At 51.7% G+C, this 15,074-nt stretch overlaps 1 protein-coding gene across 1 annotated transcript in view; it reads left to right on the top strand.

Moving 5' to 3' along the window:
- LOC129134462 (chromodomain-helicase-DNA-binding protein 8-like) overlaps positions 1-13,797 on the top strand; it is a gene marked incomplete at its 5' end in the record, with an annotated part of 55,171 nt that extends 41,374 nt beyond the window's left edge. The window contains 7 exons of the mRNA XM_077193220.1: positions 2,152-2,266; positions 3,790-3,850; positions 3,985-4,048; positions 6,726-6,995; positions 8,514-8,722; positions 10,613-11,046; positions 13,627-13,797. Coding sequence (XP_077049335.1) covers positions 2,152-2,266; positions 3,790-3,850; positions 3,985-4,048; positions 6,726-6,995; positions 8,514-8,722; positions 10,613-11,046; positions 13,627-13,660 — 1,187 coding nt within the window. The remainder of the gene's footprint in view (positions 1-2,151; positions 2,267-3,789; positions 3,851-3,984; positions 4,049-6,725; positions 6,996-8,513; positions 8,723-10,612; positions 11,047-13,626) is intronic.
- Between the last annotated feature and the right edge of the window lie 1,277 nt (positions 13,798-15,074).

Below are 15,074 nucleotides of genomic sequence, written 5' to 3'. Positions count from 1 at the left end.
CAATTTCATAATTATAGAGTGTATGGGTTATGGAGTGCCTGCTCCTGGGGGTGCTCAAACATGGTATTGTTTGGGGTGAAAAATGGCGATTTTGGGCAAATTTATAATTATAGAATGTATGGGTTATGGGTCCCTGCTCCTGGGGGTGCTCAAACATGGTATTGTTTGGGGTGAAAAATGGAGATTTTGGGCAAATTCACAAAATTTATAATGATAGAATGTGTGGGTTATGGGGTCCCTGCTCCTCGGGGTGCTCAAACATGGTAATGATTGGGGTGAAAAATGGCAATTTTGGGCAATTTCACAAAATTCACATTGTGGGGTCCCTGCTCCTCGGGGTGCTCAAACACGGTATTGGGGCAAAAAATGGCAAATTTGGGCAATTTCATAATTATAGAGTGTATGGGTTATGGAGTCCCTGCTCCTCGGGGTGCTCAAACATGGTAATGGGGCAAAAAATGGCAAATTTGGGCAAATTTATAAAATTCACATTGTGGGGTTATGGGTCCCTGCTCCTCGGGGTGCTCAAACACGGTATTGGGGCTAAAAATGGAGATTTTGGGCAAATTTATAATGATAGAATGTATGGGTTGTGGGTCCCTGCTCCTGGGGGTGCTCAAACACGGTAATGGGGCTAAAAACGGCGAATTTGGGCAAATTTATAAAATTCACATTGTGGGGTTATGGGTCCCTGCTCCTGGGGGTGCTCAAACATGGTACTGTTTGGGGCTAAAAACGGCGATTTTGGGCAAATTTATAAAATTTATAATGTGGGGTTATGGGGTCCCTGCTGCTGGGGGTGCTCAAACACGGTATTGGGGTGAAAAACGGAGATTTTGGGAAAACTTATAATTATAGAGTGTATGGGTTATGGGTCCCTGCTGCTCGGGGTGCTCAAACACGGTATTGGGGCTAAAAAACCCGATTTTGGGCAATTTCAGAAAATTCACAACATTCACATTGTGGGGTTATGGGTCCCTGCTCCTGGGGGTGCTCAAACATGGTAATGATTGGGGTGAAAAACGGAGATTTTGGGCAATTTCACAAAATTTATAATTATAGAATGTATGGGTCCCTGCTCCTGGGGGTGCTCAAACACGGTATTGGGGCTAAAAACGGAGATTTTGGGAAAATTTATAAAATTTATAATGATAGAGTGTATGGGTCCCTGCTGCTGGGGGTGCTCAAACACGGTATTGTTTGGGGTGAAAAACGGCAAATTTGGGCAATTTCACAAAATTTATAATGTGGGGTTATGGGGTCCCTGCTCCTGGGGGTGCTCAAACACGGGATTGGGGCTAAAAACCCCAATTTTGGGAAAATTCACATTTATGGGGTTATTTGCATGGATTTTGGGTGTCATTTGGCCTGGGATTTTTATGGGATTTTTGCTGTTTTTTTGTTGTTTTCTCGGATTTTTTTTTTGCTGTTTTTTGATGATAAATCCCATTTTGGGTTATTTTGGGTTCTTTTAGGTTATTTTGGGGTTATTTCAGTGCAATTTGGGCGTATTTTGGGCTATTTCCATGGGGTTTTTTGCCGTTTTCTCCGATTTTTTTGCAGTTTTTTATAACCATTCCCAATTTTGGGTGAATTTTCCCCAATTCCAGGCTACGAGCGGTACCAGAGCATGCGGGCAGACCCTGCCCTGCCCTTTGGGGTTATTTCAGTGTAATTTGGGCGTATTCAGGGCTATTTCCATGGGGTTTTTTGCTACTTTCTCCGTATTTTTTGCAGTTTTTTCTAACCAATCCCAATTTTGGGTGAATTTTCCCCATTTTAGGGTACGAGCGGTACCAGAGCATGCGGGCAGACCCTGCCCTGCTCTTTGGGGTTATTTCAGTGTAATTTGGGTCTATCTAGGGCGTATTTTGGGCTATTTTCATGGGGTTTTTTGCTACTTTCTCCGTTTTTTTTGCAGTTTTTTATAACCATTCCCAATTTTGGGTGAATTTTCCCCATTTCAGGGTACGAGCGGTACCAGAGCATGCGGGCAGACCCTGCCCTGCCCTTTGGGGTTATTTTGGGTTATTTCAGTGTAATTTGGGCGTATTTTGGGCTATTTCCACGGGGTTTTTTGCTACTTTCTCCGTTTTTTTTGCAGTTTTTGTTAACAATTCCCAATTTTGGGTGAATTTTCCCCAATTTCAGGCTACGAGCGGTACCAGAGCATGCGGGCAGACCCTGCCCTGTGTTTCCTGGCCAGGGCCGGGGGTCCCGATGCCGCGGCCGTGGCGGCCGAGCAGCGCCTGGAGGGGCCCGAGGGGTGAGCGCGGCCACATTGGGGCAAATTCGGGGCAAAATGGGGCGGTTTGGGGAAATTGGGGGGATTGGGGAGATGTGAGGGGATTTTGGGGGGTTTTGGGTGGTTTTGGGGGGATTTGAGGAGTTTTGGGGGGATTTTGAGGAGTTTTTGGGGGTTTTGGGGAATTTGAGGGGTTTTGGGGGATTTGAGGGGTTTGGGGGTGGTTTTGGGTGTTTTTGGGGCTCATTTTGGGTGGTTTTGGGGTGTTTTTTGGCGTGTTTTTGGGTGTTTTTTGGGGTTTTTTTTGGGCTGATTTTCGGTGGTTTTGGGAGCTGTTTTGGGGGCTGATTTTGGGTGGTTTTTTGGGTGTTTTTGGGGCTGTTTCTGGGCAGTTTTTGGGCTGGTTTTGGGTGGGTTTTGGGGGTGTTTTTTGGGCTGATTTTGGGGTGGTTTCTTGGGTTTTTCTGGGCTGATTTTGGGTGGCTTTGGGAGCTGTTTTTGTGCTGTTTTTGGGCTGGTTTTGGGTGTTTTTGGGCTGATTTTGGGGTGTTTTTTTGGGTTTTTTTGGGCTGATTTTGGGGTGGTTTTGGGAGGTTTTGGGCTGATTTTGGGGTGGTTTTTGGGTGGTTTTTTGGGTGTTTTTTTGGGTTTTTTGGGCTGCTTTGGGGTGGTTTTTGGGTGGTTTTGGGCTGATTTTTGGGTGTTTTTGGGGCTGATTTTGGGGTGGTTTTTTGGGCTGGTTTTGGGGTGTTTTGGGCTGATTTTGGGTGTTTTGGGGCTGATTTTGGGGCTGATTTTGGGTGGTTTTGGGCTGATTTTGGGGCTGATTTTGGGTGGTTTTGGGCTGATTTTTTTGGGTGGTTTTGGGCTGATTTTGGGGCTGATTTTGGGCTGATTTTTGGGTGGTTTTTGGGCTGATTTTGGGTGGTTTTTTGGGTGGTTTTGGGGCTGTTTCTGGGTGGTTTTTTGGGTATTTTTGGGGCTGTTTTTGGGCTGATTTATTGGGTGGTTTTGGGCTGGTTTGGGGTGGTTTTTTGGGCTATTTTTGGGCTGATTTTTGGGTGGTTTTTGGGCTGATTTTGGGCTGTTTCTGGGTGGTTTTTTGGGCTGATTTTGGCCTGTTTTTGGGGTTGGTTTTTGGGTATTTCTGGGCTATTTTTGGGTGTTTCTGGCCTGTTTTCGGGCATTCTGTTTCATCCTGCCTTTCCATTGGCTCTTGCTTCCCCAAACTCCCCAGATTTGGGGTTTTTCCCCCAAAAGGGCGCCCCTGATGACCCAGCCATGCTAATACCGACCGGCCCCGGGCCGGGCTGAGTTCAGCTCCGGGCTGAGGCGCCCCCGGCTCCGCTTTGGGCTCAATTCCTGCGGTTTTGGGCCTCCTGGGGCCTTTTGGGCTCAATTCCTGCGGTTTTGGGCCTCTCGGGGCCTTTTGGGCTCAATTCCTGCGGTTTTGGGCCTCTCGGGGCCTTTTGGGCTCAATTCCTGCGGTTTTGGGCCTCTCGGGGCCTTTTGGGCTCAATTCCTGCGGTTTTGGGTCTCCCCAGGGCCGATTTGGACAAAGACCCCGAGGACCCCGAGTACAAACCCCTGCAGGGAGGCGAGGAGGTAAAAACCCCCAAAATTCCCCCAATTTCCCCCAAATTGCCCAAAGCCGGGGTTTTCTCCCCAAAAAGGGGAGCAGCCCCCCCCACCCCCACCCAGGGTTTTGGGGGGCCCTGGTGACCCCGTGACCCCCCCAGAGTGACCCCCTGGACCCCCTGGCCGGGCTGGACGAGGACATCGCCGTGGTGGACGGGGACGAAGGTGAGCAAGCCCCGAAATCACCCAAAATCGGCCCAAAATCGGCCCAAAATTCAACAGAACCCTTCAAAACCCTTCAGAACCCTTTGAAATCCCCAAAATCGGCCCAAAATCGGCCCAAAATCCAACAGAATCCTTCTAAACCCTTTGAAACCCCCGAAATCGGCCAAAATCAGCCCAAAATCGGCCCAAAATCGGCCAAAATCCAACAGAATCCTTCAAACCCTTTGAAATCCCCAAAATCGGCCAAAATCGGCCCAAAATCCAACAGAATCCTTCAAAACCCTTTGAAACCCCCAAGATCGGCCAAAATCAGCCCAAAATCGGCCCAAAATCGGCCAAAATCCAGCAGAACCCTTTGAAACCCTTCAGAACCCTTTGAAACCCCCCAAAATTGGCCCAAAATCCAACAGAATCCTTTAAAATCCTTCAGAACCCTTTAAAATCCCCAAATCGGCCCAAAATCCAACAGAATCCTTCAGAACCCTTTGAAACCCCCAAAATCAGCCCAAAATTTAACAGAATCATCCTCATCATCATCCTCCTCCTCCTCCTCGTGGCCCTCGGCCACCCGCCCTCACCACCCGTTCACCCCAATGTACCCAAATTCACTCTCTTTAACCCCAAATCCCCTTTTCTCTCCCCAGGCTCAGCCCCACCCTCCTCCTCCCCATCCTGGCCTTCCTCCCCGGCCCTCACCGCCCGTTCACCCCAATGTCCCCAAACTGACCCCAAATCCCCCCAAATTCACTCTTTTTCACCCCAAATCCCCTCTTTCTCCCCAGGCTCAGCACCACCACCCTCCTCCTCCTCCTCCTGGCCTTCCTCCCCGGCTCTCACCGCCCGTTCACCCCCAATGTACCCAAACCCCCAAACTGACCCCAAATCCCCCCTTTTTAACACCAAATCCCCTCTTTTCTCCCCAGGTTCATCACCACCCTCCTCCTCCTCCCCATCCTGGCCTTCCTCCCCGGCGCTCACCGCCCGTTCACCCCAATGTACCCAAATTCACTCTTTTTAACCCCAAATCCCCTCTTTTCTCCCCAGGCTCAGCACCACCACCCTCCTCCTCCTCCTCCTCCTCCTGGCCTTCCTCCCCGGCTCTCACCGCGCGTTCACCCCCAAACTGACCCCAAATCCCCCTAAATTCACCCCAAATCCCCCCAAACTGACCCCCAAATCTCCCAAACTGACCCCAAATCCCCCCAAACTGACCCCAAATCCCCCAAATTCATCCCAAATCTCCCCATACTGACCCCAAATCCCCCCAAACTGACCCCAAATCCCCCTAAATTCACTGTTTTCCCCCCAGGTTCAGCACCACCCTCCTCCTCCCCATCCTGGCCTTCCTCCCCAGCGCTCACCGCCCGTTCACCCCCCAAACTGACCCCAAATTCACCCCAAATCCCCCTAAATTCACTGTTTTCTCCCCAGGTTCAGCACCACCCTCCTCCTCCTCCCATCCTGGCCTTCCTCCCCGGCTCTCACCGCCCGTTCACACCCAATGTACCCAAATTCACTCTTTTTAACCCCAAATCCCCTCTTTTCTCCCCAGGTTCAGCACCACCCTCCTCCTCCTCCCCATCCTGGCCTTCCTCCCCGGCTCTCACCGCTCGTTCACCCCAATGTACCCAAACCCCCAAACTGACCCCAAATCCCCCCTTTTTAACCCCAAATCCCCTTTTCTCTCCCCAGGCTCAGCACCACCCTCCTCCTCCTCCCCATCCTGGCCTTCCTCCCCTGCGCTCACCGCCCGTTTACCCCAATGTACCCAAACCCCCCCAGATTCACCCCAAATCCCCTTTTCTCTCCCCAGGCTCAGCACCACCCTCCTCCTCCTCCCCATCCTGGCCTTCCTCCCCGGCTCTCACCGCTCGTTCACCCCAATGTACCCAAACCCCCAAATCCCCCAAATTCACCCCAAATCCCCTTTTCTCTCCCCAGGTTCAGCACCACCACCCTCCTCCTCCTCCCCCTGGCCTTCCTCCCCGGCTCTCACCGCCCGTTCACCCCAATGTACCCAAACCCCCAAACTGACCCCAAATCCCCCCAAACTGACCCCAAATCCCCCCAAACTGACCCCAAATTCACCCCAAATTCACTCTTTTTAACCCCAAATCCCTTTTCTCTCCCCAGGCTCAGCACCACCCTCCTCCCCATCCTGGCCTTCCTCCCCGGCTCTCACCGCCCGTTTACCCCAATGTACCCAAACCCCCCCAGATTCACCCCAAATCCCCTCTTTTCTCCCCAGGCTCACCACCACCACCCTCCTCCTCCCCATCCTGGCCTTCCTCCCCAGCCCTCACCGCCTGTTCACCCCAATGTACCCAAACCCCCAAATCCCCTCTTTTTAACCCCAAATCCCCTTTTCTCTCCCCAGGCTCAGCACCACCCTCCTCCTCCCCATCCTGGCCTTCCTCCCCGGCTCTCACCGCCTGTTCACACCCCCAAACTGACCCTAAATCCCCCAAACTGACCCCAAATCCCCCCAAATTCACCCCAAATCCCCCTAAATTCACTGTTTTCCTCCCCAGGCTCAGCACCACCCTCCTCCTCCTCCTGGCCTTCCTCCCCTGCGCTCACCGCGCGTTTACCCCAATGTACCCAAACCCCCCCAGATTCCACCCCAAATCCCCCCAAACTGACCCCAAATCCCCCTAAATCCCCTCTTTTCTCCCAGGCTCAGCACCACCCTCCTCCTCCTCCTCCTGGCCTTCCTCCCCAGCTCTCACCGCGCGTTTCCGGCGCCTGCTGGGGGCGGCTCAGCGGGGGCCGGGCGCCGGGGCCGGGGCTGGGGCAGGGCCAGGGGAGCCCCCCGGGAGCGCCCCCCGAGCCCCCCGAGCCCCCATGGAACGGGGACGGGGACGGGGACGGGGACAGGGACAGGGGAGCAGCAGCGGCGGCGGCAGCGGCGCGGCCACGACCCCGCCCGGCGCGACAAGCAGCAGCGGTAACGGGGCAAATTGGGGAAAATTGGGGAATTTGGGGGGTTTGGGGGCGTCTGGGGGTGTGGGGAGGGGCGGGAATGGACTCGGCAGCCTCGGGAACCCCCCCCGGGGAGGTGTGGGGGCGTTTTTGGGGCTTTTTAGGGGTTTTTTGGGGGTTTTTTAGAGGTTTTTTAGGGGTTTTTTAGGGGTTTTTGGGGGGTTTTTTGGGGGTTTTTTGGGGGTTTTTTTGGGGTTTTTTAGGGGTTTTTTGGGGGTTTTTTAGGGGTTTTTTAGGGTTTTTTTGGGGGTTTTTTGGGGTTTTTTTGGGGTTTTTGGGGGTTTTTTAGGGGTTTTTTTGGGGTTTTTTAGGGGTTTTTTGGGGGTTTTTTAGGGGTTTTTTCTGGTTTTTCAATGTGTTTTTTGATGGTTTTTTTCCCGTTTTCTGGCGGAATTTTTTGCGGGTTTTTTTTTTTGCCCTTTTTTTCCCATTTTCCCAGGTTTTTTCCCTGTTTTCTCTGGTTTTTTCCCGTTTTCTCCGGCTTTTTCCCACTTTCTCTGGTTTTTTCCCATTTTCTCCGGTCTTCCCCTGTTTTCTCTGTTTTTCCCGTTTTCTCTGGCTTTTTCCCATTATCTCCATTTTTTTCCCATTTTCTCTAGATTTTTCTCGTTTTCTCTGGATTTTTCCCATTATCTCTGCTTTTCCCTGTTTTCTCTGTTTCTTTCCCATTTTCTCTTTTTTTGCCATTTTCTCTGGTTTTTTTTCCTGTTTTCTCTGGTTTTTTCCCATTTTTCTGGTTTTTTCCCATTTTCTCTGTTTTTTCTGATTTTCCCTGTTTTTTTCCTGTTTTCTCTGTTTTTTTCCCATTTTCTCTGGTTAATTCCCAATTTCTCCGGTTTTCCCCTGTTTTCTCTGGTTTTTTCCTGTTTTCTCTGGCTTTTTCCCATTTTCTCCGGTTTATTCCCATTTCCTCTGTTTTTCGCCCATTTTCCCTGGTTTTTGCCTGTTTTCTCTGGTTTTTCCCACCTTCAGGGTGGTTTTGGGTTCCTTTCCCCCATTTTCCCACCAATTTCCGCCATTTTCCCACCAATTTTTGCCATTTTTTTCGCTGTTTTTTCACCGATTTTCCCCCGTTTTTTCACCGATTTTCCCCATTTTTTCCCCCTTTTCCCCCCATTTCCAGCTGGACCCGCCGCGAGCAGGCCGATTTCCTGCGCGTGGCCTCCACCTTTGGGTGGTTTTGGGTTCCTTTCCGCCATTTTCCCACCGATTTCTGCCATTTTCCCACCGTTTTTCCGCCATTTTCCCACCAATTTTTGCCTTTTTTTTCGCTGTTTTTTCACCGATTTTGACCATTTTTTCACCGATTTCCGCCATTTTCCCACCGATTTCCGCCATTTTTTCACCGATTTTTGCTGTTTTTTTCACTGATTTTCCCCATTTTTTCACCGATTTTTGCCGTTTTTTTCACCGTTTTTTCACCAATTTTCCCATTTTTTCCCCGTTTTTCCCCATTTTTTTCCCCATTTCCCCCCATTTCCAGCTGGACCCGCCGCGAGCAGGCCGATTTCCTGCGCGTGGCCTCCACCTTTGGGGTGGAGCTGGAGCCGGGCTCGGGCCGGTTCCGCTGGGGCCGGTTCCGCGCCCTGGCCAACCTGGAGCGGCGCTCGGACGAGGAGCTCACGCGCTTCTACCACGGCTTCGTGGCCATGTGCCGCCAGGTCTGCCGCCTGCCGCCCGCGCCCGCCGACGGTAATGGGGATAAAAACACGGATTTTGGGCAATTCGGGGGTTTCGGGGTTGTTTGAGCCCAAATCGGGAGGTTTGAACCCAAAATCAGGAGGTTTAAGGGTTCTCTGCCGCCTGCCGCCCGCGCCCGCCGACGGTAATGGGGATAAAAACACGGATTTCGGGAAATTCGGGGCATTTCTGGGGGTTTTGGGGCGGTTTGAACCGAAATCAGGCAGTTTGAGCCCAAATCGGGAGGTTTGAGCCCAAAATCAAGAGGTTTAAGGGGTCTCTGCCGCCTGCCGCCCGTGCCCGGAGATGGTAATGGGGCTAAAAACACGGATTTTGAGCAATTTGGGGGTTTTGGGGTGGTTTGAACCGAAATCGGGAGGTTTGATCCAAAATCGGGAGGTTTGAGCCCAAATTGAATGCTCTGAACCCAAAATCAGGAGCTTTAAGGGGTCTCTGCCGCCTGCCGCCCGCGCCCGCCGACGGTAATGGGGCTAAAAACACGGGGTTTGGGCAATTTGGGGGATTTCTGGGGGTTTTGGGGAGGTTTGAACTGAAATCGGGAGGTTTGAGCCCAAATCAGGAGGTTTGACCCCAAATCGGAGCCTTGAGCCCAAATTGAATGCTCTGAACCCAAAATCAGGAGGTTTAAGGGGTTTCTGCCGCCTGCCGCCCGCGCCCCGCCGACAGTAATGGGGGTAAAAACACGGATTTTGGGCAATTCGGGGCATTTCTGGGGGTTTCGGGGCGGTTTGAGCCCAAATCGGGAGGTTTGAACCCAAAATCAGGAGCTTTAAGGGGTCTCTGCCGCCTGCCGCCCGCGCCCGCCGACGGTAATGGGGATAAAAACACGGATTTTGGGCAATTCAGGGGTTTCGGGGTGGTTTGAACCGAAATCGGGAGGTTTGAGCTGAAATCGGGAGGTTTGAGCCCAAATTGAATGCTTTGAACCCAAAATCAGGAGCTTTAAGGGGTCTCTGCCACCTGCCGCCCATGCCCGCCGACGGTAATGGGGATAAATCCATGGATTTCGGGCAATTTTGGGGTTTTTGTGAGGTTTTGGGGTGGTTTGAACCCAAATCGGGAGGTTTGAACCCAAAATCAGGAGCTTTAAGGGGCCTCTGCTGCCTGCGCCTGCAGACGGTAATGGGGATAAATCCACAGGGTTTGGGCAATTTGGGGCAATTTCTATCCCAGATTTAACCCTTCCTATCCCAGATTTACCCTTTTCTATCCCGTATTTAACCTTTCCCATCCCATATTTAACCCTTGCTATCCCACATGTAACCCTTCCTGTGCCGCATCCCCTCCATTTCCATCCCGTGTCCATCCCATTTCTATCCCGTTTCTATCCCGTTCCCCGTCCGTTTTTCCCCATTTTTCCCCATTTTTCCCCGATTTTTCCCCCATTTTCCCCCCAATTTTCCCCCATTTTAACCCCATTTTTCCCCTAATTTCTCCCCAATTTTCCCCCATTTTCCCCCATTATTTTCCCCCCATTTTTCCCCCATTTTCCCCCATTTTTCCCCCATTTTCCGCCCATTTTTCCCTCATTTCTCCCCCATTTTAACCCCATTTCTCCCCATTTTTCTCCCATTTTCCCCTGGTTTTTTCCCCCATTTTAACCCCATTTCCCCCCATTTTCCCCCATTTTGACCCCATTTCTCCCCCATTTTTCCCCCCCATTCCCCCCCATTTTCTCCCATTTCCCCCCATTATTTCCCCCATTATCCCCATTTTTCCCCATTTTCCCCCCATTTTAACCGGTTTAACCCCATTTTCCCCTGGTTTTTCCCCCCATTTTAACCCCATTTCTCCCCCATTTTAACCCCATTTTCCCCCATTTTTCCCCCATTATCCCCATTATTCCCCCCATTTTAACCCCATTTCTCTCTCTCTCCCCAGCTCCCCCATCGCCATCCCCTCCCTGTCCCTCCCCTGTGTCCCCGGCCCCGCTGGCGGTGTCCCCGTCCCTGGCGCTGCGCTGCCTGCGCCGCCTGTCGCTGCTGCGCTGCCTGCGGGAGCGCGTGCTGCCGCACCCGGCGCTGGGCTCGCTGCTGGCGCGGCTGCCGCCCCCGGCGCGCTGCTGCCGCCCTGGTGGCTGCGCGGGGTGCACGACGCGGCGCTGCTGCGGGCGGCGGCGCAGCACGGCCTGCGGGGGGCGCTGCTGCGCGGGGGCATCGCCCCGGGGCTGCCCGCGGATGGAGGCAGCGGCAGGAGGAGGAGGAGGAGGAGGAAGAGCCGAGGAGGAGGAGGAGAGAGAGGAGGAGGAGGAGCCAATGGGGAGGAGGAGGAGAGCGACGAGGAGGAGGAGGAGGAGGAGGAAGAAGAGGATGGAGGTGAGTTTGGGGTGGTGAAAAATGGGGTAGGAGGAGGAGGAGACAATGGGGAGGAGGAGGAGGAGGAAGAGGAGGATGGAGGTGGGTTTGGGGGGTCCTGAAATACGGGGGAGGAGGAGGAGGAGGAGGAGGAAGAGCCGAGGAGGAGGAGGAGGAGGAGGAGGAGCCAATGGGGAGGAGGAGGAGAGCGACGAGGAGGAGGAAGAGGAGAAGGAGGAGGAGGGAGGTGGGTTTGGGGAAGGAGGAGGAGGAAGAGGAAGAGGAGGAAGAGGAGGATGGAGGTGGGTTTGGGGAGTGAAAAATGGGGGAGGAGGAGGGGGAAAAGGGGAGAGAAGGGGATCCCAAATTTGGGGGGAAAAGGGGAGAAAAGGGGATCCCAAATTTGGGGAAAAGGGAGAGAATTTGGGGGAAAAGGGGAGAGAAGGGAAACCCAAATTTGGGGGAAAAGGGGAGAAAAGGGGATCCCAAATTTGGGGGGGAAAGGGAGAGAATTTGGGGCAAAAGGGGAGAGAAGGGAAACCCAAATTTGGGGAGAAAAGGAGGAGGAGGAGGAAGAGGAGGATGGAGGTGGGTTTGGGGGGTCCTGAAATATGGGGGAGGAGGAGGAGGAGGAGGGGAAAAGGGGAGAAAAGGGGATCCCAAATTTGGGGGGAAAAGGAGGAGGAGGAGGAGCCAATGGGGAGGAGGAGGAGAGTGACGAGGAGGAGGAGGAGGAGGAGGAGGAGGGAGGTGGGTTTGGGAGAGGAGGAGGGGAAAAGGGGAGAAAATCTGGGGGGAAAGGGGAGAGAAGGGAAACCCAAATTTGGGGGGAAAAGGAGGAGGAGGAGGAGCAGAGGAGGAGGAGGAGGAGGAAGAGGAGGATGGAGGTGGGTTGAGGGATCCTGAAATATGGGGGAGGAGGAGGAGGGGGAAAAGGGGAGAAAAGGGGATCCCAAATTTGGGGGGAAAAGGGGAGAGAAGAGGATCCCAAATTTGGGCAGAAAAGGGGAGAAAAGGATCCCAAATTTGGGGGAAAAGTGGAGAGAAGGGGATCCCAAATTTGGGGGGAAATGGAGGAGGAGGAGGAGCAGAGGAGGAGGAGGCAATGGGGAGGAGGAGGAGGAGGAGGAAGAGGAGGATGGAGGTGGGTTTGGGGGTCCTGAAATATGGGGGAGGAGGAGGAGGAGGGGGAAAGGGGAGAAAATCTGGAGGGAAAGGGGAGAAAAATGGATCCCAAATTTGGGGGGAAAAGGGAGAGAAGGGGATCCCGAATTTGGGGAGGGGAAAGGGGAGAAAATTTGGGGGGAAAAGGGGAGAGAAGGGGATCCCGAATTTGGGGGGGAAAAGGGATCCCAAATTTGGGGGGAAAAGGGGAGAGAATTTGGGAAGAGAAGGGGGGGAAAATTTGGGGGAAAAGGGGAGAAAATTTGGGGGAAAAGGGGAGAGAAGGGAAACCCAAATTTGGGGAGAAAAGGAGGAGGAGGAGGCGACATGGGGGATGAGGAGGAAGAGGAGGATAGACGTGGGTTTGGGGGTCCTGAAATATGGGGGAGGAGGAGGAGGAGGAGGAGGAGGGGAAAAGGGGAGAGAAGGGGATCCCAAATTTGGGGGGAAAAGGGGAGAAAAGGATCCCAAATTTGGGGAAAAAGGGAGAGAAGGGGATCCCAAATTTGGGGAAAAAGGGGAGAAAAGGGGATCCCAAATTTGGGGGGAAAAGGGGAGAAAATTTAGGGGGAAAAGGGGAGAGAATTTGGGGAAAAAGGGGAGAGAAGGGGATCCCAAATTTTGGGGAAAAAGGGCAGAGAAGGGAAACCCAAATTTGGGGGGAAAAGGGAGAGAAAGGAATCCCAAATTTGGGGGGAAAAGGGGAGAAAATTTGGGGGGGAAAGGGGGAGAGAAGAGAATCCCAAATTTGGGGGGAAATGGGGTTTGGGGGTCCTGAAATTTGGGTGGAAAATGGGGAGTTTGGGGCTCTGAATTTGGGGGAAATGGGGAATTTGGGGGTGTGAATTTGGGGGGAAAGTGGGAATTTGGGGCTCTGAATTTGGGGGAAATGGGGAGTTTGGGGCTCTGAATTTGGGGGGAAAATGGGGAGTTTGGGGGTGTGAATTTGGGGGGAAAATGGGGAGTTTGGGGGTGTGAATTTGGGGGAAAATGGGGAGTTTGGGGGTGTGAATTTGGGGGAAAATGGGGAGTTTCGGGGGTGTGAATTTGGGGGAAAATGGGGAGTTTGGGGGTGTGAATTTGGGGGAAAATGGGGAGTTTGGGGCTCTGAATTTGGGGGGAAATGGGGAGTTTGGGGGTGTGAATTTGGGGGAAAATGGGGAATTTGGGGGTGTGAATTTGGGGGGAAAATGGGGAGTTTGGGGCTCTGAATTTGGGGGAAAATGGGTGAAAATGGGGAGCCCGAATTTGGGGAAATGGGGATCCCAAATCTTTGGGGTTTGTAGGGAAATGGCGCTGATAAAAAATGGGGAAAAAAAGCCCAAATTTGGGGTCGGCAAAGGGAAAAAAGGGGAGGAGCTCCCAAAATTCAGGGAATTGGGGAAGGGGGGGATTTTTTGGGGGCATTTTCAGCGGTTTTGGTCTCCCCCGGCGCAGGGCCGGAGCTGCTGGGGGCCGAGGACGAGGATGAGGAGGAGGAGGAGGAAGAGGAGGGGGAGGGGGAGGACGAGGATTCCCCTCCCCCCTCGGGCGAGGGCGGCTCCCCCAAACCGCCCCTCCCCCACCCCACAGCCATGGCGGGGGCGCCCCAAAATCTCCTGTATTGGCCCAAGGTAAAGGGAACAAAAAACACCCCAAAAAATGCCCTAAAAACCACCCAAAAACCACCCAAAAATAACCCCAAAATCTCCTGTATTGGCCTAAGGTAATGGGAACAAAAATACCCAAAAAATGCCCTAAAAACCACCCAAAATCTCCTGTATTGGCCCAAGGTAATGGGAACAAAAATACCCAAAAAAACCCCTAAAAAACACCCAAAAAACACCTTAAAAACCCCCCAAAATCTCCTGTATTGGCCTAAGGTAATGGGAACAAAAAACACCCCAAAAAAACCCAAAAAACACCTTCAAAAATACACAAATAACCCCCAAAATCTCCTGTATTGGCCTAAGGTAAAGGGAACAAAAATACCCAAAAAAACCCCTAAAAACCACCCAAAAAACACCTTAAAAATCACAAAAATAACCCCCAAAATCTCCTGTATTGGCCCAAGGTAATGGGAACAAAAAACACCCCAAAAAAACCCAAAAAACACCTTCAAAAATACACAAATAACCCCCAAAATCTCCTGTATTGGCCCAAGGTAATGGGAACAAAAATACACCCAAAAACCATCAAAAAACACCCAAAAAACACCTTAAAAATCACACAAATAACCCCCAAAATCTCCTGTATTGGCCCAAGGTAATGGGAACAAAAAAACACCCAAAAAACACCCAAAAACACCCAAAAAACACCTTAAAAACCCCCCAAAAATAACCCCAAAATCTCCTGTATTGGCCCAAGGTAATGGGAACAAAAAACACCCAAAAAACACCCAAAAATCTCCTGTATTGGCCTAAGGTAATGGGAACGAAAATACCCAAAAAACCCTAAAAACCACCTTAAAAACACCCAAAAAACACCCAAAAATCTCCTGTATTGGCCCAAGGTAATGGGAACAAAAATACCCAAAAAAAACCCCTAAAAACCCCAAAAAACACCTTAAAAATACACAAATAACCCCCAAAATCTCCTGTATTGGCCTAAGGTAATGGGAACAAAAAACACCCAAAAAACACCCAAAAAACACCCAAAAAACACCTTAAAAATCACACAAATAACCCCCAAAATCTCCTGTATTGGCCCAAGGTAATGGGAACCAAAAACACCCCAAAAACACCCAAAAAACACCCAAAAACCACCCAAAAATAACCCCCAAAATCTCCTGTATTGGCCCAAGGTAATGGGAACAAAAATACCCAAAAAACCCTAAAAAACACCCAAAAAACACCTAAAAATCACACAAATAAACCCCAAAATCTCCTGTATTGGCCCAAGGTAAA

This window comes from Agelaius phoeniceus, chromosome 37 (genome assembly GCF_051311805.1).
Source record: "Agelaius phoeniceus isolate bAgePho1 chromosome 37, bAgePho1.hap1, whole genome shotgun sequence".
NCBI lineage: Eukaryota > Metazoa > Chordata > Aves > Passeriformes > Icteridae > Agelaius > Agelaius phoeniceus.
This window is presented reverse-complemented; position numbering and strand designations above follow the sequence as displayed.